Below are 22,451 nucleotides of genomic sequence, written 5' to 3'. Positions count from 1 at the left end.
GAGGAGCGTTGAGACGGAGTGTTTTCGCAAACGGAATGAAGCGCACGCACAAGAAGTGACATGTAAGCATACGCAAGAGACGTGAGGAAAATGAACACGGAACTTATGCGGACGTGTTTTTGCCTTATGTAATAATTAGGGCTGGACACTTAAATTCAAATTGACATCACAATGTAGTACGGTGCAATTTTCAAAGACTGAAATTTGGGCGGCAAAAAAAACCCCCCAATTTCATTTATTTATATTTTTTAACATATATGTATATTTGATTTATTGATTTAATTAGTGTGTAAAGTTCAGTGCGTGAGAAATCATGTTTACATATTGTTTCATGAAGTAAAGCCAGATTTGTTTGCATTATAGTTGAAATCTGACTTAAGAGTTACCGATTTAGCGGCCCGGTAGTCCAGTGGTTAGCACGTCGACTTCACAGTGCAGAGGTACCGGATTCAGTTCCAGCTCCGGCCTCCCTGTGTGGAGTTTGCATGTTCTCCCCGGGCCTGCGTGGGTTTTCTCCGGGTACTCCGGTTTCCTCCCACATTCCAAAAACATGCATGGCAGGCTGATTGAACGCTCTAAATTGTCCCTAGGTGTGAATGTGAGCGCGGATGGTTGTTCGTCTCTGTGTGCCCTGCGATTGGCTGGCAACCGTTTCAGGGTGTCCCCCGCCTACTGCCCGAAGACAGCTGGGATAGGCTCCAGCACCCCCCGCGACCCTAGTGAGGATCAAGCGGTTCGGAAAATGGATGGATGGATGGATGGATGGAGTTACCGATTTACTCGACGTTCACGCCACATGTGTTTGCTAGAACTTTGTGAATGCTCAAAAGACCGCATGTCAAAAATTTTAGTCAGTTCACAACTCAGCGTGAAAAAGATCAACTTTCATATTATTTCATGGTTCATTGGCCTTTATTGCAGTGCAAGCCAAGACCAAAACATTTCTATACAATGAATTGACCTTGCTTATTGTAATACAGTACGGATTCACTTATTGCTTGTATTTGTTCAAAAATACAGAAGAGGTTCATGTAATAATCACATATTGAGTCACAATTACAATATTGAGGCAGAAAAAACAACAAACTCCAACAACTTGATTCTTTTTCAAAATCGTTTGGCCTCATCATTGAACCCTGTTTGAGGGTTCAATGATGAGGCCTGTCTTCTGAAGGTCCTGTTATGGAGGGGGTGGGGGGGCGGTTGTTGTCTAGAATAATGCATATTTATGTGGCAATTAACAGACAGAATGCGTGAAAACACTCAAGCGGAAAAGGGCTTCCTCTAATAAAGCTTTGAGGTTGCCGCAAAGGATGCGCCTGTGTCCCCCAGACAGATTTATGGTTGGTACATTTCAATAAATTTAGAATCTGTTTTTACTCAGCTGCTTTTATCTGGATCATTGCTGATACAGTCTATTTCGTGGAAAAAAAAAAAAAAAAAAAAAAGGTCATGAATACTCCAATTTAGTGTGGCGCTTTTTAAAACACCCCTTCCTAAAAGGTGGAAGAGCCACTGCAGGAGGAAGCATGAGGAGATAGAGGTCACTAATAACACAATGGGGATTATTATGCTCTTATTCCATCCCATTAAGTTATATGCAGTGTCCTCTTCTGCAGATTCCCATGCATAATATCATGGTACAGTGGAACCTCCAAAGTCAAACGCCCCAAACGTTATGCATGTTGGAGTTCCGCCAAAGATTTCTGGGGGAAAATCTGTCCGGAAAGTCAAACAAAACCCAAGGTCAAACCACAATCTCATTCAAGACATTCGCAAATATTGTCAGACTTCAGATGAGCTTTTTTTTTTTTTTGGATTGCGACCACAAAAGGGCCCCAATGAGCATAAGACAAATTTTGCTCGATAGCAATTCCAAATTTGCCAAGCAGAGGTTTACGTGAAAAGGCTGCGGGTGAAATCATCCTGGTTAATGACCAGGATCAAATGGCCGCAGAAGCTTGTCAACAAAGAATATTATTTTTCCGGGGCGAAAAATGTGTATGTCATTTCCCAACGAACACTAACGCGTGTGCATTCATCACTATTGTTTTAACAAACAACCGCAATGCTTACGATGCGATGCGCTCTTGCTAGTTCAAAGGATGAGTATTTGAAATGTATTTGCGTTTTATGGTGCATGGCCTAAGATCTTTTGGGGCAAACAAATTCACTTATTTATTATTTGACCTTTGACCAACTTGAAAGTCAACCAGCCTCACAGAACACATTGTGTTGGACTTGCATTAGAATAGTTTGAAAGTGCACTCACAAGCAATCCTGATGTAGGCTTTTTGGCTCTTCTGGGTTCCTGTGGTGCTCCAGGCGACACACTGACACCAGTATTCATCGAGGCCGAAGATCTTCTCCACCTGCTGCCTGGTGATTTCGATTGTCACCTCCATGACTGGCAGAGCTGCGAAGCAAAAAGATGCATTTTGTCCCTTTTGCACAAATCGAGCCATGCCATTTGGAAATCAGTGGAAAATGAACAAGTGGAAAACTCTAATATTAAACAAACAGAGTGCTTGTTAACTGAGGAAAATGAGAAGAGCCTGCAGGCGTCACCGGTGTCGTTTGAAAGGAGGGGAAAAAATATAACACTTGGGATGAAATACAGAAATGTAAAAGAAAACCGCACACAGCAGATAAACTGCTCAGCCTATCCAGCTCCTCGAAAGTTACAATGTGCAGGTAATTAAATCTCAGGAATACGATCCAAAAGTGGCTTTATTGCAAAAAGACCATGGTCACCAAACAAGATTGGGACAAATCTCTGATAATACAATTCCATCTTGTTAAGAGTGCTGAGTTCATATTTGGGAGACAAGCTTTCATTTTCCTTTAACCTTGTATTGACAATCCAATCCAGATCTATTTTCTTCATCTTGATCACTGGCCTCCTGTCCTACTTTCTCGGCACTTGCTGAAGGGATCTCCCCGTTTTCCCGATCTGATCTTTCCTCTCGGGGGTCTTTTTCCACAGAGGTTTTGAACCTTTCATATCAACACAAAACATTGCGGGGAGCCTCAGAGGACACATCAGCCAGACCGATAATGCAGCGTCTACACACCGGCTGTATATTTCAGTCTCAATGGAGTGTCGCTCTCCAATTTCCATTTGCATAAAAGCACTTTGTGACACTCCCGCATTTCGCATACACTTGAGCTGTCTGTTGTGATTGTTTTCAGCTCCAGACACGAGTTGGCGGGAGCTTGACTAAATGGCACCTATCTGACCATCAAACCTCGATAGCAATTAAGTGAAGCGCTTGCTTGCACAGGTTGGACATATTAAGAAAATGTGTTGATTTTGCAATCAATCAATCAATCAATCAGTCAATCAATAATAGAGGCTCTGCTCGGTCTTGCACGATCACAGGATCTGTCCTATGACAGGCATCCAATAATGACGTTAAATAAACATCCATCCATCCATCCATTTTCCGAACCGCTTGATCCCCACTAGGGTCGCGGGGGGTGCTGGAGCCTATCCCAGCTGTCTTCGGGCAGTAGGCGGGGGACACCCTAAATCGGTTGCCAGCCAATCGCAGGGCACACAGAGACAAACAACCATCCACGCTCACAATCACACCTAGGGACAATTTTAGAGAGTTCAATCCGCCTGCCACGCATGTTTTTGGAATGTGGGAGGAAACCGGAGTACCCGGAGAAAACCCACGCAGGCCCGGGGAGAACATGCAAACTCCACACAGTGAGGCCGGAGCTGGAATTGAACCCGGTACCTCTGCACTGTGAAGTCGACGTGCTAACCACTGGACTACCGGGCCGCCCGTTAAATAAACATTTAAGTTTAAAAAAGTGAACATTTCAGGAAAAAAATGCATTGAGTAGTAGTTGGGATAAAATTGGGATCGGTACTTTTTGACTGCCTTTTGTATATGGCCAATTGAAGTAACCTCAAGTAAAAAAAATGGACACTCAGTGGATTTGACAAGGGCAGCAAAAGGAATCTTCCTCCCTCAAATCACAGCACCATATCAACATTGTTTTTTTTCTCTTAGAATGTCAAATGAAATATAGGATAAATATATTTATCCTGCCCATGTCTTCCACACACTGTAGGCTCGACCAAACTACAAATTTCAGTGGAACCGCTAAGGTCAAACATGCCGAGGTTATTCTTGAAAGCACAAATACAAAACTTCTATTAACATGACAGCAGTATTTAAGTAACCTTTGAACATGTTCATCGCTCATTAAAGTGCAAGGAGCACTGTTAAAACTGAGAGATAGAAACAAATTTAATTGCTTGTAGACAAATAGTTGGGTCTCTGGAGTGCCAGACTACCCGCCAAGTATAAAACCAAACAACCAGGTAAATCTTTTGTTTGCCGTTTCTATAAATGTGTCTGTGAGGGAGACTCTGTGACTTTTGCCAGTCTGTGATATAATAACGCTGTTAACTTAAAGCACCCGATGGATTGATCTGCCTGACGATTTAATAGGCTGATAAAAGCTCTTTTAAACTCAATAAATAAATACAATGTTTCTTTTTTTTTTTAAACACATTGTAACGAAAGACACAAGATAATGACTTTCAAACATCCCACCACGCAAATTGTTCAGTGTAACAAATCCAAAAGGACAAAGTATTGTAAAACAGTCAAATGTTCCGCCTGTAATTCATAACTCATTACTGTTGAAAGCATTAAGCAACAAAAAAAAAGTTTGTTCATTCATAGACAGCCTGAAATAATGACAGAAGGACGACTGACGGAATGACTTGCCCACCTCTGGCAGTCATAAAACAGGACCCCCCCCCCCCTCCCCGCCAATAAATAAATAAAACATGTCCAATATAAATATCCCAAATGAAAGTAACATGTACTGCTCGTCCAAAAAGATGTAGGATAAAGTCAAACTTATTTCGATCCTACCTCTTCACTGTTAACAAAGAAAAATGAATATTCAAAAATCTTTTTAGAAGACTGAAAAACAAAACAACAAAAATTTTTCGACAAGATTGTTTGCCGCTATACCATAGGTGTCAAACTCAGGTCCTGGAGAGTTGCTATCCTGCATGTTTTCCAAGTCTCCCTGTTGCAGCACACCTGATTCAAATGAACAGGTCCAATGTCAGAGCTTCCGCAGAGCTTGCTGATGATCTGATCATTTGGATCAGGCGTGTTGCAACAGTGAGACTTGGAAAACATGCAGGACAGCGGCCCTCCAGGAACTGAGTTTGACACCTATGCCGGCTATACTGTCGATATTTAGTCTGAAATGGCACGTCACTAAAATGTTGCCCCTGAAAAAAAATCTGTGTGACACTTGATGGTAAAAAGTGCATGCCAAAAAAAATCTACTACAATCAATCTGAACCTTTCCCATCAAAGCTGTACATAGAGTAAAGTAGAAATTCAGACGATGCAGTAAAGCTGCAGAGATGAAATACAGTACGGCATTAAAACATGCAATGGCTCCGAGACAGACTGGGCACAGAGCAGTTTATACTGTATACGCATATCATTTGCCATATATCAGAAGACATTCAATATATTAGGTGCTCACTCACAGCCCATATTCAGTGCCGAGCAAGGCTGCAGAAATGTATCTGATTAATGCAAACTTCTCCTTGTCTTTGAGCTCGAGGGTGAAAGGAATAAAAGATCAGAATGGAGATGCAATGCACGAACAATAGCAACCGGAGGTGAGAAATTCTAAGAGGAGCAATTTGAAGCTCTGCTTGCCAGTGTAATTGCGTTCTGTTTCCTTATCTCTTCCGTCTCCATAATTACCTCGTGCTTGCTGTGTCTGACACCTTAAAGAAACACTGCTAGGAGCCAATCCATCCAATTTCTCCCCAATTAAATCCTACCGCAAAATAGTTGCGACATTGGTAACACGTAATAGGAATGCACGTTCACAGCAGTTATTGACACTCGCAATATATCTTGTAATTTCAATAATTTGTCCCCATGCTGTCATAAAATTAGAACACGTAAGCAGGAATTTACAACCGTGATGTAAACGAAAGCATTGTGGGCAATGCCGTGTCATAGCTAACTCGTGCTCGCGACAGAGTCTGAAAATTTCACCCAAAATACTTCATACGCAATATGCAACTCTCCCTTTCATGGCAGCACGGAGGCGATAAATGCGCATCTAAAAAGGAAGCACGTTGTGGCTAATGTCTGATTTTATTTCTGACACGGGGCAGTCGTGTCAGGAAGCACGCATTAGCACACTGAGGGTTCTCGTGTGTGTTTGATGGAACGCAATGTCACTTTCGGTACATTAACATATTGTGGCGTCTACTCTGGGCATTAGTCAGCTAAATCACGTTTACTCACAACCAAAGGACAGTTTTTATATGGTCGTGGTTGACATCAAAAAGGCACTTCAGGTGCACAGCTCATTTTGTACGAGTCGATCAATTAACTCCTTTTAAATGAGTCATACTCGTGTTGGAAAACAAAACGCTTTGGGATGACGCTTAATTAAGAACAAAATTAAACACCAATAAACATGTTGATTTGAGTATTCTTTAGCGCAGTGCATTATACATCATCTTTTATGTCCGTGCATGATTAGAGTAACAGCATGATGTGACGTGCATCGTACGAATGTGCACGATAAACAAGTTCATCTTAGCCAAGGCTATTACGGCTTGACTTATTAATGCAGAGTTGCAAAACACCTTGACGTAGCAAAGAAGGCTACTAAAGTGTGCTCCCGAGGAGCCTATGCTCAAGGCACGTCTCCATGGAAACAAAGACTGCATTTGAAGGCTGGATTCAAAAGGTGCGGAAATTTGGTCACCAGCATGTGGTCGAGCTTCGCCCGAAGTTGTGGCCGACAAATTCAGCCTTTGGAGGAGTCAGCCTACGAATTTAGACAGAGCCACCAAGATTTGTACCTCCCGGTAATCAATCATAAAGGCTTTTGGTTGGCACAGGCCACAACCTTCCACAAAGTTTTGGGTCAAGAATTTGTCTAAATTTGATCGTGAATAAAAATGATTGGGGAAAAAATATATGGACATGAAATCAAAGCACAAAATTGTAAGTTGTGCAGTTATGTACTTCAGAAGCTTTTAACTTCAAAGTAAAACACGTGCAGCTTTTGATTTGATTCTCCCGTCCATTTGATAGCATGTATTATCCAAACACAGCAAACATGCAGATATTCAGCATTGGCTGCGATACATCTCGTCAGCCCCCCTATCCCCTCCTCCTCCTGCTGCTCCACTCACAGAGCCCTCATTTGGGAGTTCAACTTCCCGTTCAACTTTGGCAACACCGGCACATTCATCAATGTCACTTCCCTTTCAACAAGCAATCAAAGTCAAAAACAGGAAGGGCCTTCGGATATCAGCTCTGTCAGCGGTGGAGGAGAAACCCGTCATCTGTGAACACGCTTGTGACTGGAGTTGTGCGTGGAGCGGGATGTTGCCATTTCTGTCTGGTGAGTGTGCTGTCGCGGTCGCTTTCCTGGCCTTCCTTGATTTGTGAATTTGCAAGGAAGAAATATGGAAAGGCAAGAAAATGGATTTTGTAACCAGGCAACAATAAATACTCAAGAGAGGCACTCAGAAAATGAGGCTTTGGGCACTTTCAGATCAACAAAAAAAAAAAAGAAAAAGCTTGAAATCAATAATCTAAAAGAAGCTATCAAAAACCTCCATCCTGGCGGCAGACTTGAGAGGGCTCAAGAGTCAGCAGAGTTTGAACAAATTAAGGAGGAGGCATAAAAATGGACTGAAGGAGATTTAAGATGGGTTTGCCAATCCACTGACCTGCCATGTTGCACTGTCTTCAGTCAAAAGAGCGCAAAACAACTTTGTTTGATCCACTGTCAAGTTGGCCCCTTTGGCAGCGGGATTCTTCTCCAATGATTACTTGTGCTCAGGCATCGCTGGAAAACGTGCACACGGAAACACCAAACAAGAAATATTTGTCTGTGGGTAATCTCCCCTTAAGTCAAGAGGGGCTCAACAAAACCTCCCTGGACTCAATCTTTGGCGAGTCGATTGCGAGCGTGGCCGAGAGCAGAATTTTAGCTTTCCCGCGCTCTTGTTTTCGCAGGCGCTGACCTCAATTCCATCGGGGTCATTTGCTTATCAAAGGCACAGACTGGAACTTACAGGTCCTGGGTGTGTGTTCATTGTGAACACAAGGAAATTCAATTAGGTGCCGTGCCTGCTGTGTGCTGCTGGGATTCATCAGGAGATATAAGGGGATTAGGGTTGGGTGACTTTACATCAGGCCAGTGCACCATTTCCAGAGAAAGCGTACACAATGGCAGAGAGGGGACATTACAGACCAAGCTTTTAAGGGATCGCCGGCGCATCCCAGCCACCAGTCAAAAGCATGTTCCAAGTGTTTCATTTCCTACTGTGCTTCCTCTTTGTATAGGGTGGCATCAATATCAACCCCGGCACCGGGCCCTCGCTTCTTCTTTTCAAGAGCGCAACAAAAAAAGCTCTCTTCAGACCAATTACTATCTTTCTAACATGAAATCAATCCAGACCCAAAGCCAGATGAGATCTGTTTGGAGATTGGAAAAAACATGCGGGGAGTGGAGCCACTTTTGCTTGAACCTCAGGGTTACTGTCAAGTAGAATAAGGGCTACAGTGAACAGAAAAATATATATTGAAAGTGAAAGGACCATGAGAAACAAAGTTGCATTCTATACTAATATGTGTGTATATATATATATATACACATACACACGCGCACGCACACTCACACACACACACACTGGGGATATAAATGTGTTAATTTTCCAAAAACAAGGTCAAGGTTAACAAACTTGTCAACGTGTTTGCAAGTTTTATGTGCTGATAAAAACATTGATTCAGAATAACGCAAGGTGGACTGAAATGGTGTCATTTGTTGAGTACAATCCAATACAGTACGTCTTTATACATCGTAAAATTTCAGATCAGATCTCCTTAAGACGGCTGTCAGCTACGGCGCCAGCTTGGGTTTGTGAGGTCATCTACGAAAGAGATTTTCCATAAATATGTCATGATATTTCACAACAATACAATCCAGTTAACCAAAGACGGTAGTCCCTTTTCTGAGATTCTGGTCCGTATTTCTTTGTTTTTTTGGAATCTCAATTACATTTTTTGTAATATACATCCTTTTCTTAAAAACTGAAAATTCAGTGAGTGTTAATTACTTTTCAGAGTAGTTTTGTTATTTCTGCAGAAATGTTTTAAAAGTTGATATCTATCAATCTATCTTTGGAGTATTTATCAAATGTAAGATTAACAAAGGTCACTAAGTATTGTGTATTAAAGGAAGTCTTTCTTGTGGACACATAGCATTACCAAAACAAATATTTAAAATGAACCACAAAAGCCCATGCAGGATATTAATTCACAAAGACAAAAAGTAAGGACATTCACTAGTATTACAGTACATCTCAAAAGATTTAGTTTGAGTTACTTTTCATTTTTTAAAAAAATTTCAATTTTTGTTTCATTTACTTGGTTAGTTCTTGTTAACTATGATAACTTGGTGTATCTACAACAATTCTTAGGACATTGTATTAAAGCTCAATTTATGGCGGAGCTCTGTTCCGACAGCTGCAACATTCAGGTGCGCCACTTTGTACGTTAGACACAACCTGCAATTTATCACAAAAAAATAGAGTGAACATTTGTATGAAAAACACTCTGGGCCATAAATATGAAAGAAACAAATGTAAAAAACGTAAGTCGTGCAATAACCAGTGTGCCGTTTCATTCTTCAGCTGCGCGGTTCGTAACTTGGAAACGTCGTCTGTCCTGCTGGTCTAAACCGAGGACTCACTGAAGTATACAGCACACAATAAAGTCAATGCCACTTTACACAGCCAAGGCCATTACTGGAATCTTATTAGGTCTGCAAACTTCAATTACTGTAAAGCGGCATGATGACGGGGTGGCAGGTGGTGCCATAAGTGTCTGCCCTTTCAAAAGTACGGTTTGATGTGGCCTCCTGAGTGACACATTGCCTCGATTAAACCGCAAGAGCAACCGAACAGAAGCAGCAAGGGGGAGGCAAAAAGGCACTCCCATTCAGAGATGGTGAGATTACGACTCAAGTCAGTGGGACAGTATTCTGGGTCAAGGCGCTGCCTCCAGTTATAACCGGCTTTTCAAGAGCTTCTTTTGATTGAGCTGTCCATTTGGCACAATGAATGCACGTCGCAAGGCCCCTGCGATACTCTGAATGTCATTACACATTATTCATGGCTGACAAACAGGGGAGCAGGTAGTGGTCAAATCAGTCCGTCTGGTTTCAGTCCAATGCCACTCCAAGGAGATTCAGATGGGCTTTATGAGACTGAATCATGCAGATAAAACACTATTGTCAAAGTCCTGCAAGCTGCAAGTCGGCAAGTCTGAATGGGACCCACTGCAAGCAGTTTATCTCAAGTGAGAACTTTCGCTTCCATCCAGTATTTGTTCAAACGGCACTTCAGACAAGATCTAACGATGATGCAGAATACAATGGCTGACAAACTGTGTTCTCAGATTTGCAAAGTGCTAATGGATTGTGGCCCAAAGCTCAGAGTAGCTTTTTTGTCCTGACACAGAATGCTCAAATCATGGATAAATTACCATATTTAGGGTGAAAGAAACATCACTGCCTGGATACAAGATGCACTATTTATTTAAACAATGTGCATTGCTGTCTTTGGATGCTTTTAACAACCAAACAGTAAAATTCTATTGCATTTTTGGACATGGAGAGGCTCATTACTGTTTAAGTTACAGCTGCAGTCCAGACAATTTGCTACCTCCAACAGGAAAGGTTGCTTGCTCTCTCTCTCTCTCTCTCTCTCTCTCTCTCTCTCTACATATAAAAAATCCCTCGTCTCACCCCTCGGGTGGTGTCCGTCCCTCATTCAGCTCGGGTCCTCTACCAGAGGCCAGGAAGCTTGAGGGTTCTGCGCAGTATCCTTGCTGTTCCCAGCACTGCACATTTCTGGACTGAGATGTCCGATGTTGTTCCCGGGATCTGTTGCAACCACTCATCTAGTTTGGGGGTCACTGCCCCGACCGAGTGCTCCGACCACCACAGGCACGACTGTCACCTTTACCTTCCAGGCTCTCTCCAGCTCCTCTCTGAGCCCTTGGTATTTCTCGAGTTTCTCGTGTTCCTTCGTTCTGATGTTTCCATCACTTGGGACCGCTACATCCACTACAACGGCTTTCCTCTGCCCTTTATCTATGATCACGATATCTGGTTACCATCTTGTCAGTCTGGATCTGGAAGTCCCACAGGATCTTTGCTCTGTCATTCTCCACCACCTTCGGAGGTGTTTCCCATTTTGACCTTGGGGTTTCCAGTCCATACTCCGCACAGATGTTTCGGTAGACGATGCCAGCCACCTGGTTATGGCGTCCATGTAGGCTTTCCCTGCCAGCATCTTACACCCTGCAGTTATGTGTTGCCTCTTTGCACAACCTACACCTTGGGTCTTGTCTGGTGTGGTATATCTGGGCCTCAACGGCTCTGGTGCTCAGGGCCTGCTCCTGAGCAGCCAGGATGAGTGCCTCTGTGCTGTCCTTCAGGCCAGCCCTCTCTAGCCACTGATAGGACTTCTTGAGATCAGCCACTTCAGTTATGGTCCATCCCGTGTAGGGGCTTGTCCTCCCATGATGGTCCGTCTTCCAGCGCCTCATCCTCTGTTCCCCATTGTCTGAGACATTCTCTGAGTACGTCATCCGTTGGAGCCTTCTCCTTGATGTATTCATGGAGCTTGGATCTTTCATCCTGGACAGTGGTTCTCACACTCACTAGTCCCCGGCCTCCTTCCTTTCGGCTTGCGTACAGTCTCAGGGTGCTGTATTTGGGATGGAACCCTCCATGCATGGTTAGGAGCTTTCGGGTCTTAACGTCCGTGGTCTGAATCTCTTCCTTTGGCCACCTTATTATTCCTGCAGGGTATCTGATCACTGGCAGGGCATAGCTGTTTATTGCCCGGGTCTTATTCTTGCCATTGAGCTGGCTTCTTAGGACTTGCCTCACTCGCTGGAGGTATTTGGCCGTAGCCGCTTTCCTTGTTGCCAGTTCGAGGTTGCCATTGGCTTGTGGTATACCGAGGTACTTGTAGTTGTCCTCAATGTCTGCTATTGTTCCTTCAGGGAGTGAGACCCCTTCAGTGCGGACTACCTTTCCTCTCTTAGTCACCATGCGACTACATTTCTCAAGCCCGAATGACATCCCGATGTCGCTGCTGTAGATCCTGGTTGTGTGGATCAGGGAATCTATGTCCCTTTCGCTCTTAGCATACAGCTTTATGTCATCCATGTAGAGGAGGTGACTGATCGTAGCTCCATTTCTGAGGCGGTATCCATAGCCTGTCTTGGTGATTACTTGGCTTAGGGGGTTCAGTCCTATGCAGAACAGCAGTGGGGAGAGTGCATCACCTTGGTATATGCCACATTTGATGGACACTTGGGTAAGTGGCTTGCCATTGGCTTCATCGAGTTCGCAACGAAGGCTCTTAGGGTCCTGTTCACCTTATACAACTCCAAGCATTCAGTGATCCATGTATGTGGCATCGAGTCATAGGCTTTCTTGTAATCAATCCAGGCTGTGCACAGGTTGGTATGTCGGGACCTGCAGTCTTGTGCGACTGTTCTGTCAACCAGGAGCTGATGTTTGGCTCCTCTGGTATCTCTACCAATGCCCTTCTGCGCTTCGCTCATGTATTGATCCATGTGTCCACTTATCTTAGCCGCAATGATGCCTGACATGAGCTTCCATGTTGTGGAATGTAGCCGATAGTTAGGATGGGACTGCACCCTTTGAGGGATCCTTCATGATCAGGATCGTTCGCCCTTCGGTTAGCCATCCTGGGTGAGTCCCATCCCTCAGCAGCTGGTTCATTTGTGCTGCTAGGCGCTCATGGAGTGCTGTGAATTTCTTTAGCCAGTAGGTGTGGACCATGTCCGGGCCTGGTGCTGTCCAGTTCTTCATATCTGAGACTCTTTCCTGTATGTCTGCCACTGTTATGGTAACTGGGTTCTGTTCAGGGAGGTGTCTGTGCTCCTCTCTCAGGGTCACCAGCCATTGTGCACTGTTGTTATGTGCAACCTCCTTCTCCCATATGCCTTTCCAGTACCTTTCAGTTTCCAGTCTTGGTGGGTCAGCTCTGTTGTTAGGACCCTGCCACTGAGCGTACACTTTCGCAGGTTGTGTTGCGAACAGCCTGTTTATTCATCTGGCCTCATTCTCTTTTGTGTACCGCTTTAGGCGGCTGGACAAGGCTTGGAACCTTTGTTTGGCAGTTTCGAGTGCTTCAGGTATGGTCATCTGGATGTACCTCTCGGGTGTCGGCCTTTTCATCACACCTCTCTGGGCCTCCGTCAATTGACTCACATATTTCCGAGCCGCCTTGATCTTAGCCTCCAACCGTCTTTTCCATGGTGGGTAACATATGTCATGGCTTTCAAGCATCTCTAGGATCACTGATGCTGAAGCGTATATCAGCTCATTGGTTTCCGTGATCGTTACGGTAGGGATCGCCCTCAGTGCTGCATTCACACTTTCCATGAGGCTTTCAGGTGGTACTTCATATAGCCGTTGTAATCGGTTTCTAGGTTGCCCAGCTTTCATTCTCGCCATGATCTTAGTTTGCAGGTCAGTTGCTGCCTCGCTCAGCATTTCATTCATTGGGGCTGGCCTCCCAATCTCATCATCTGCATTCATTGGGGCTTGCCTCCCAATCTCTGGTATGACCCCCTCCTCTGATCTGGCAGCCTGGGGCCCTTCACCATGGAACCTGCGTTGTACCTCATCAATCTCAAGTTGTGACAGTAGTTGCCGTTTGTGGATGTTGGAACACTGAGCTACTAGTTTTTTCGTGGTCAACTGTGACTGTGGGTTTCGAAGTAACCATTTAGCCCACATTCTCTGCATGTAACCCCTCTGACTAGGGTTGCTTGAGTAGTAGCATTCCAACAGAGCCATGATTACTCACACATTTTTTATCGTTTCTGAATTTCCTTTTCCATTTTTTTGTCCTATTTTTTCCCCATTTTAATGCTCTCATCAACATGGAATCATGAATCAGTTTGCTATGTGCATCTCGCCCATCTCCGCTTTGTTCCAGTAGCCCATTTTTCATCAAGGTGCTCTGGTTCCCCAGTACCTGATGCAGACCTTGTTTGGCCGGGCGACGTCTGAGCCGGCATGTCATTCGTTTTATTGTCTCTCATCATTGTATGAGGTAGGCATTAGCGTGAAGGATCTTGCCCAAGGACCCACACTGGATGGTGTTATGTGCTCATTTTTGCCCCAAGCAGGATTCGAACCGCAGGATTCGAACCACCGTCTCCCGTATGCCAAACCGATGCCTTACTAACTGAGCTATCCAGCCGCTATATATATATATATATATATATATATATATATATATACACACACACACACACACACATATATATATATATATATATATATTAGAGCTGTCAAACGATTAAAATATTTAATCTAATTAAAAATGCAACTGTCATAATTAACTCAAATTCACTAAAAATGAATCGTGATTACTCACACATTTTTTATCATTTCTGAATTTCCTTTTATATATTTTTTGTCCTATTTTTCCCGATTTTAATGCTCTCATCAACATGGAATAATGAATCAGTTTGCTATGTGCAAAATGCAAATATTTACTGAAATAACAATTTCGATTTTCAAGTTTACATGAACATTTTTCACTTGGAGCAGTTATTCACACAATCTCTCACACAATAATACTGTCCATCAACAACAGTGAAAAAAATATTTTGTCACACAACAGCTGCTTTAACAGCTCTTTCTATGGAATCAAAACAGAGCAATATAACATTATAAAGTACACATCTAAGGTCAACTAGTACTCAGCCTATAGTGGATTTAAGCCATGGTTGCATACTTCGTTTTTCTCAAGTTTGCTTTGAAGACAGCAGTCAGGCTATGTTGATTCTGTTGGTCCTTCTTGCGCGGAAGTCTCTCTACGGTTTTGTGTAGACATCATTTCGGATGACTACACTTGGTTCGAGGCACAACACTGGAGACGTTTTCTTATTTTCAGTGTGGTCGCAACCACTGCACCGCTGAACCCTCGACATGCCTCAGCACACCGTCACTGTCAGACTAACACGGAGAAGCTCCACCCCCTTTATTTATATGGACACGGAACACGGTAACCTTCCACACAAAATAGTTCCAAACAAGTAACAATCGTGTCAGCGGCATACATCGTACTCAACAGGCTACCTGCTCTTTATTCACCAGAGGCTCATCAACCTAGTCTCTTATTTCTCTCCCGAAACAGTGTCTTCTCCCACTTGGTGTACCTTAGCCTTCTCCGCTACGTAAAATTTCTGTACATAGCTTGTTATGGAGACTCTCGCTGGCAATACGCAGTGGAGTCGTTCGATGCAATGCGAATGATTTCAGCTTGAGTCTAGCTGTGGACAATGTTGACAGGCTTGGCTGCAGTAGCCATACATTTAGGTATGGCTTCAGCAAATTTGTTCTTCGTCGTATTATCCATTTTCTTTGCTTTGAAATGATACATAGCTGTCTGTCTTAGACGAGGGGGCGGAGTACTCACGTCAGCTGTGTGCTTGGCCATTAAGTGGTATTTCAGACTCGACGTGCTATGATGATAGCTCAGTTTACGACTGCAAAACATACAGGTAACTTTGGTCTTGTCAGTGGAACCATCTGGCAACTTTTTAAAAGTAAACTTTCCATTCATAAACTCTTTAAGTATCCGTTTTCGGTGTCTCGCGCTGCCATGGCTGGCAAAACAGACATGGGCATGGACCTGTGCAGTGCGCTTGTTGTTTTATTTCTGGTCTATTTATCGAGCAACATAACATCCGCTGTTACGTGTTGTCGCATTAATCTCGCGATAAAAAAATGTAATCACGTTAAAATTTATTTAAATTTACGCCGATAATAACATGCTAAACTGACAGCGCTAATATTTATATAAACACACACACACACAATTGGGAAAGTTAAATGTATATATTTCATTTTTGTGGTTTGCATTTTTCAAAAAAAATATCAAATATACCATTTGTGTTGGGTAAGTTACTCTCAATTAAAATTACGTCTTGTTGTTTTGTTTTGTTTTTTGCTTGTTTAATTGAACTTTACCTTGTGGCCCATTACATTAAATCGACATTTGTTCAACGCAATGGAGTTTTCTATTGGCACTGTCCTTCCTTAATTAGTTAATTTAACCTTTTTGGAAAAATACCCCCATGGCGTGAGTGCTCATATTCTCCACAGTGCACCTACCAAAGTGCCTCCATTGGCAAAAGTCTCAACGAATATTCCGACTGATGACTTGCAACACCAGAAAGCCCGGCAACCGTTTCCTGGTTGCCAGTGACTTATCTCCTAAATGCACCTTGAAAATGAAAATACATTGGGGGTGAAAGCCCAGAGCACCTTGCCCCCACTTCGATTTCATTTGGCTGAGTCGGATATCTGAAAGAATGAAAGCTGTGATAATTGGCTCTGTCCAACATGTTTCCCCCTCCCTTGTTTGACATGGCGCGGGTCTCTAAAGTAAATAAGGAAGACTGCTTGAGGTAAGTCAACCAGGCTCCCATCTGGCTGCAGAGTGCTCCGCGCCATACAAATTGCATTAGGCTTTTTTCTGCCCTCCTCGCTGTTGGTTGGATTCTCTTGGGCCTTTGAACTGGTGGTGCTCAAATGTGAAGGCTTTTTTCAGGAGCACGATCAAATTATGTGAGGAACAACATAAATCATGAATCAATAAACAGAAGAGAGGTGCTTCCACACATACAAAAAAAAAATATATATATATATATATATATATATATATATTTTTGGAATTTCACCACCCATGTTACACCGCAATATATATATATATGATAAGGTACAGTACCACCCAAAGCAAAATGTAAATAATTCAGTAGCAGGCCTGAGGATTTCGGAAATTCACGGTAACCGTTTTTCGGTTTCGTCGGATTACCCAATGGGGAACCACGGTAACTAATTTTGGGTTCCGTAAACATTCATCATGGGAACCCATTTTTCTATTTTGACTGATATTTAGTTAGTTCTGTCCTGGGCTGCTCCCTGGACACTCTGGAGGAGGTGGGCAACAGGAGGATGCTATCTAAGCTAAAAGCTATGATGGACAGTCCCTCCCACCCCCTCCAGCCCGCCCTGACAGCACTAGGTAGCTCCTTCAGCCAGAGACTGTTACACCCGCGCTGCAAGAAGGAGAGATACCGCCGCTCGTTCCTACCCACTGCTGTCAGGCTGCTGAATAAAAAATAAAATGATGTGGAAAACAATTGTAATTAGCACGGCCACCTTATCTATATCTATATTGGTATTGCACTTAATTGTAATTGTGTACATCGAAACAGGAACATTCATTTTATGAATGCGAAGACTTTATTTTTCTTCTTTCTTCTTTCTACCCAATCTTGCTGCTGTAGACTGTAAATTTCACCAATGTGGGACAAATAAAGGATATCTTAATGACCAACTTGCCTCGTAATCGTGCCTCCCGACGTATCTCGCTCTCGTGTTCTGTGCATACGTCACAGGTGAGTTTAGTGATACGCACTTCGGACGATTCATACGAAAAATCAGACTGGCATTCCCATTTCTTAAATGTCGTAATTAGTAGACCTTTGTGAGTTTTTTTCGCCACCATCTCAAACTTGGAACTAGGAATGCGATTCCTCAGTTTGCCGACTAAAATAGCAACTCGCATGCGCACATAACGTTATCTGTTCCGTCCCTCCAACACTGAAAACAAAACAAAATGAAAGTAAAATAGACGAAACACAGTCACACAACACACCACATACAGGCACAGTGAAATCGCGTTCTTACTCCAACATCTACTGAAAATGTCAACAACTTCAGTTTAAAATAAAAAAAATATGAAAGATCTCAATAAGAAGTACCGTAATAATAATATATTAATATTGTGCTTGTGGAATATGATTTAAACAGAAAAGTCCACCTGTTTTGATACATTTCAGGGGGCGGCCATTTTGCCTCGTACTGCCACTTGCTGTCGAATGAAATCGACACCACTGTGCCGAAGGGCTCAGCTTGTGAATGTCACAAGACCAAGACCAGAAAACAGGTGAGCTGTGATTGGTCATCATCTGAGCCCTGAGGCACTGTGATATCAATTTCAGTTGACAGCCCCCCCACCCCCCAACATGGATAAAAGCGGGTGTATTTTGCTGCCTAATTTATATTGCACAAATGTATTACAATACAATACATCCTGATTTAATACATTTAATACAACATATTGTTCAGAACATTTTTGAATAAACAATGTCGCCATGTTGTCAATATCTGGTAATTTATAAATGGATCCAAGAATGTGCTTTTGATTATTTGTAGTTCATGTCGCTATGTCACTGTGTCTGCTTCTTGAGCCGAGTAGAATTACTCACTGTGCGCGACCTGCAGTGGGAGGCAGACACTTTTTATATTCGAGTTGTCCCAATCTGATCATATGACAGGAAATCAAGTCAAGTCAAGTCAACAGTATTTATAGAGCACTTTCAAACAGCCATCGCTGCATACAAAGTGCTGTACATGGAGCAATTTAACATGCACAATAAACAGTAAGACAAATCGGTAATAAAGGCGGTAGAAAGCACCAAACAGTAAAACCAAGAATAAATCTAAGTCATGCTGAGTCGAATGCCAAAGAATACAAGTGAGTTTTGAGGAGGGTTTTGAAGATGGGCAGCGAGGAGGCTTGCCGAATGTTCAGTGGGAGGTCATTCCAGAGAGAGGGACCAGCAACAGAAAAGGCTCGATCCCCTCTGAGCCTCAGTTTAGTTCTTGGTACTTCTAATAATGTCTGGTCCACAGACCTGAGGCGCCGGGCAGGTGTGTAGGGGCGGATGAGCTCAGAGAGGTAAGGTGGCACGAGATTATTCAGAGATTTGAAAACAAATAAGAGGATCTTGAAAATAACTCTAAAATGAATGGGGAGCCAGTGAAGGGATGCCAGAGTAGGAGTTATGTGCTCCCTCTTACGAGTACCAGTCAAGAGGCGAGCAGCGGCATTCTGGACCAGCTGAAGGCGCTTAATGGAGGACTGGCTGACTCCAAAGTAAAGGGCATTGCAGTAATCGAGCCGGGATGTGACAAAGGCATGAATTACTGTCTCAAAGTGTTCATGTGAGAGGAGAGGTTTTATTTTGGCCAGCTGTCTAAGGTGAAAGAAGCTGGATTTAACAACGGCACCAATTTGCCGATCGAGTTTGAAATCACTGTCCAGTTTAAGGCCCAAGTTTGAGACTGTTGACTTAAGATAAGGAGACAAGGGGCCCAAGTCTACAGGATGGAATGTACAAGGGCCACTGGGACCAAACAATATCACCTCCGTCTTCTTTTCATTGAATCTCAAGAAATTTTGTGCCATCCAGGTTTTGAATTCTTCCAGACAGGATAGGAGTGGCCTTAATGAGAAGGCGTCTTTCTTGCTCAGTGGGACATAAATCAGGGCCGATTGGGTAATTTTCAGATGACTGGTATTGGGTGAAATTTACCGCAAACGGGGAAGGTTTAGTTACTTTTCGTGGGCCTGCTGTAACTTGTGCAAACATGAAACGGGAGTCTGGAGACAGGCAAGCTTTGAAGTATTTTGAGCGACATTACAATGGCGACTTGTCATGTCAAAGTTGAGGGTTTCACGTGGAAGTGAGATTTCTGTTGTTCACTGCAACACTAGATTCTGTTGTTTAACCCAAATGAAAAAGCATTATGGTGGGAAACTTTTATGAAAAGAACAATTTAGACAACTTGGATGTTCTCTTTTTTTTCCTTAAAGGGCCTATATCATGCAAGGCTTTAGGGCGACGTTATGTCCGTATGGGGAGAGACGGGGTTTTAGTTAGTCGGGTGACTTACTTCGAAAAGTTAGCCACCAAAATAACACATATTTCATCAGAAATGTGATGGCCATTGTGGCAAATGTAATATATCATCATATATTTGACAACGGTTATCTGTGGAAAGCTTAAAATAGCCTGATATAGGCCCTTTAAAGCAGTGCTTATTTATTGGCAGATACTCAAAATCAAGTGAGCCGGACTCAGAACCTCCCTAACATATAGGATGCTCGTGTAAGTAGGAAAGAGTTGTCTAATTGACACTACAAGGGAAAGTGAAAGTTTTGCTTGCAATACGGACACACTCAGCCATGTCTTGACTGTATACACTTAAACATTTGGCCCACTGCTGTTTCCTTCAAATTCAATAGGTGTGGCTAACGCATGTGGGTGAACAGCAAACATGTAGAGTAACTGATCTTTTTGAAGCAGTCTATGGACTCAACACCCCCCCCCCCCCCCAAAAAAAAGGTAATACCGAATGCACAAGCTTAGATGTGTGAGACACAAACAGAGGCACAGTACCAGCTTTCATTCACTGCCCCTTGAATGTCTAAAAAGCTGCAGGAAAGCTCTTGCATGGCATTGTAATTAAGCAGAAGCTGGTGACACTGTCATATCCACGTCCTCCTAAACACCTGGCACCATTGGGGAATAATCCTCTGGTGGAGAGCCAAAGTGTGATTAATGTGATTTTCATTAAAAATTGAAAAAAAACAAACAAAAAAAACTGCAAATGGAGCGGGTGCCAATTGCAATCGTCCTTCTGACTTTGTGACTATTAAAAAAGCAATTATTTAAGGGTTGCACAGCCAACTACTCAGCAGCCTTCCTCTTTGAGAAGCAATCAAAGAATGTCACTCTTGAAGGTGACAAAAAGTATCAACAGCCTTATGAGTACAATACGATAAGATAAGATAAGATAAGAAAACCTTTATTAGTCTCGCAATGGAGAAATTCCCAATTCACAGCAGCAAAGTTATGAAAGGAAGAAGTAGAAAAACAAATGTTTAACATTTTAGTAAAGATGCTATGACTGAGTCGCTGCTGTTGTGGTACACTCGCCTGACTTGTTTGTTGGCAGCGTGGGATCAGTTCTCACTCGGCGACGGTGCGAATGTGGGTGTGCGTGAATGTTTGTCTCTGTAGGTGCCCTGTGGCTGACTGGCGACCAGTTCAGGGGTTATTCCGCCCAAAGTCAGCTGGGATAGGCTCCAGCAATTCGCACGACCCTCTTCTGGATAAGCGGTGTTGAAAATGAATGGATGGATCCTATGGCTGAATCGGAAAACACACGTAATCGTTTTTTTTTTGTACTGCAGCGTTTGCAGGTGGGAGGAGTAAAGCTCTTTCAAAACACTTTCCTTGTGACATGTTATTTGCCTTTTCTGTGGCTGAACCGGCTACAAAGATAACCGAAGAAAAAAACAACAACGCAGAGTCAATTTATAGCACCTAATGCCCCGGTGTTCACGTGGAGGAGCCGACATGCTTTGCGCCTGAATCAACTGCAATGACACAAGGGAATGAAGTGCTGCAGACCGAACACGCATTGAGCCTTTAATTATTCATTTCTTTGTTCAAATGCAACTGTGTAAATGATTTATCAAGTAGATGCAAGACGAAGAGCTGTGCATTTTATAAATAAACTGACGCTGAAACTTGAGGTAAGGCAGTGAAAGAGGAGATCTTTGAAATTGGTCAGGAGTTTGCTTGAACTTGAGTTGACCTTGGCACCAATATCACAGAACTTTATGTGGCACATTCAAAGCTAGTCAGTAACCGTCTGTTCCAGGGCATGAGTTGACCTTTGATTTGTTAAAACTTCAAAACGTTTTGAGCCATTGTTTAACTTAGTCATGCGAGTGGAGCCTCTCAAGAATAAATATTCTCTGATTTCAACAGTCCTCCATGAAAGCGGACTGATTACACTGGTCAACTGCAAATATTAATCAGAGATGGATCTGTGCGTCCCTAAAAATATTGTTGACACTGATTTTGAAAAAATAAAGTCTTTACTTTTTTTCGAGCACATAATTACTGCAATGTTTTTTTTGTTTGTTTTTAAAATTGAACTTTAACAGGTTGCGCGATGGCGATTTTACTATGCATTGTAATTTATAGCTATGACGGAAATAAAAATCCGCCTGTTGCTGAACCCAACCCTTAAATTTCATAACTTTGCTGCTGTGAATTGGGAATTTCTCCATTGCGAGACTAATAAATGTTTTCTTATCTTATCTTATCTTATATATTACCATTATTATTATTATTATTATTGTTGTCATCATCATAATTATCATAATTATTGTCATTATTATTATTGATTATTATTATTCTAGACTCCAGCATGCCAGCGACCCTTGTGAGAATAAGCGGATTAGAAAACGGATTGACGGATGGGTGGATGGATATATTATTATAAAAATCTGATGTACCAACAAAAAATTGCAAAAATCTGTTGATCAGTATTAACTTTGTGTTAAACCAAAATGAGACATCAACAATCATCACTTTTTAGTCTGGAAAACAATGCTCAATATTTGTTTGATTTTCCGACAT

At 42.7% G+C, this 22,451-nt stretch overlaps 1 protein-coding gene across 2 annotated transcripts in view; it reads right to left on the bottom strand.

Moving 5' to 3' along the window:
- Window positions 1–22,451, bottom strand: part of unc5a (unc-5 netrin receptor A) — a 196,770-nt gene that overhangs the window by 66,333 nt on the left and 107,986 nt on the right. For both annotated transcript variants that reach the window (XM_086105747.1, XM_086105748.1), the window contains exon 3: window positions 2,273–2,416. In XM_086105747.1, the coding sequence (XP_085961873.1) occupies window positions 2,273–2,416 (144 nt within the window). The remainder of the gene's footprint in view (window positions 1–2,272; window positions 2,417–22,451) is intronic.

Source organism: Hippocampus guttulatus, chromosome 2 (assembly GCF_054856545.1).
Source record: "Hippocampus guttulatus isolate MCC_2025c chromosome 2, RoL_Hgut_1.0, whole genome shotgun sequence".
NCBI lineage: Eukaryota > Metazoa > Chordata > Actinopteri > Syngnathiformes > Syngnathidae > Hippocampus > Hippocampus guttulatus.
The sequence above is the reverse complement of the archived record's forward strand: the minus strand, read 5'-3'. Positions and strand labels throughout refer to the sequence as shown.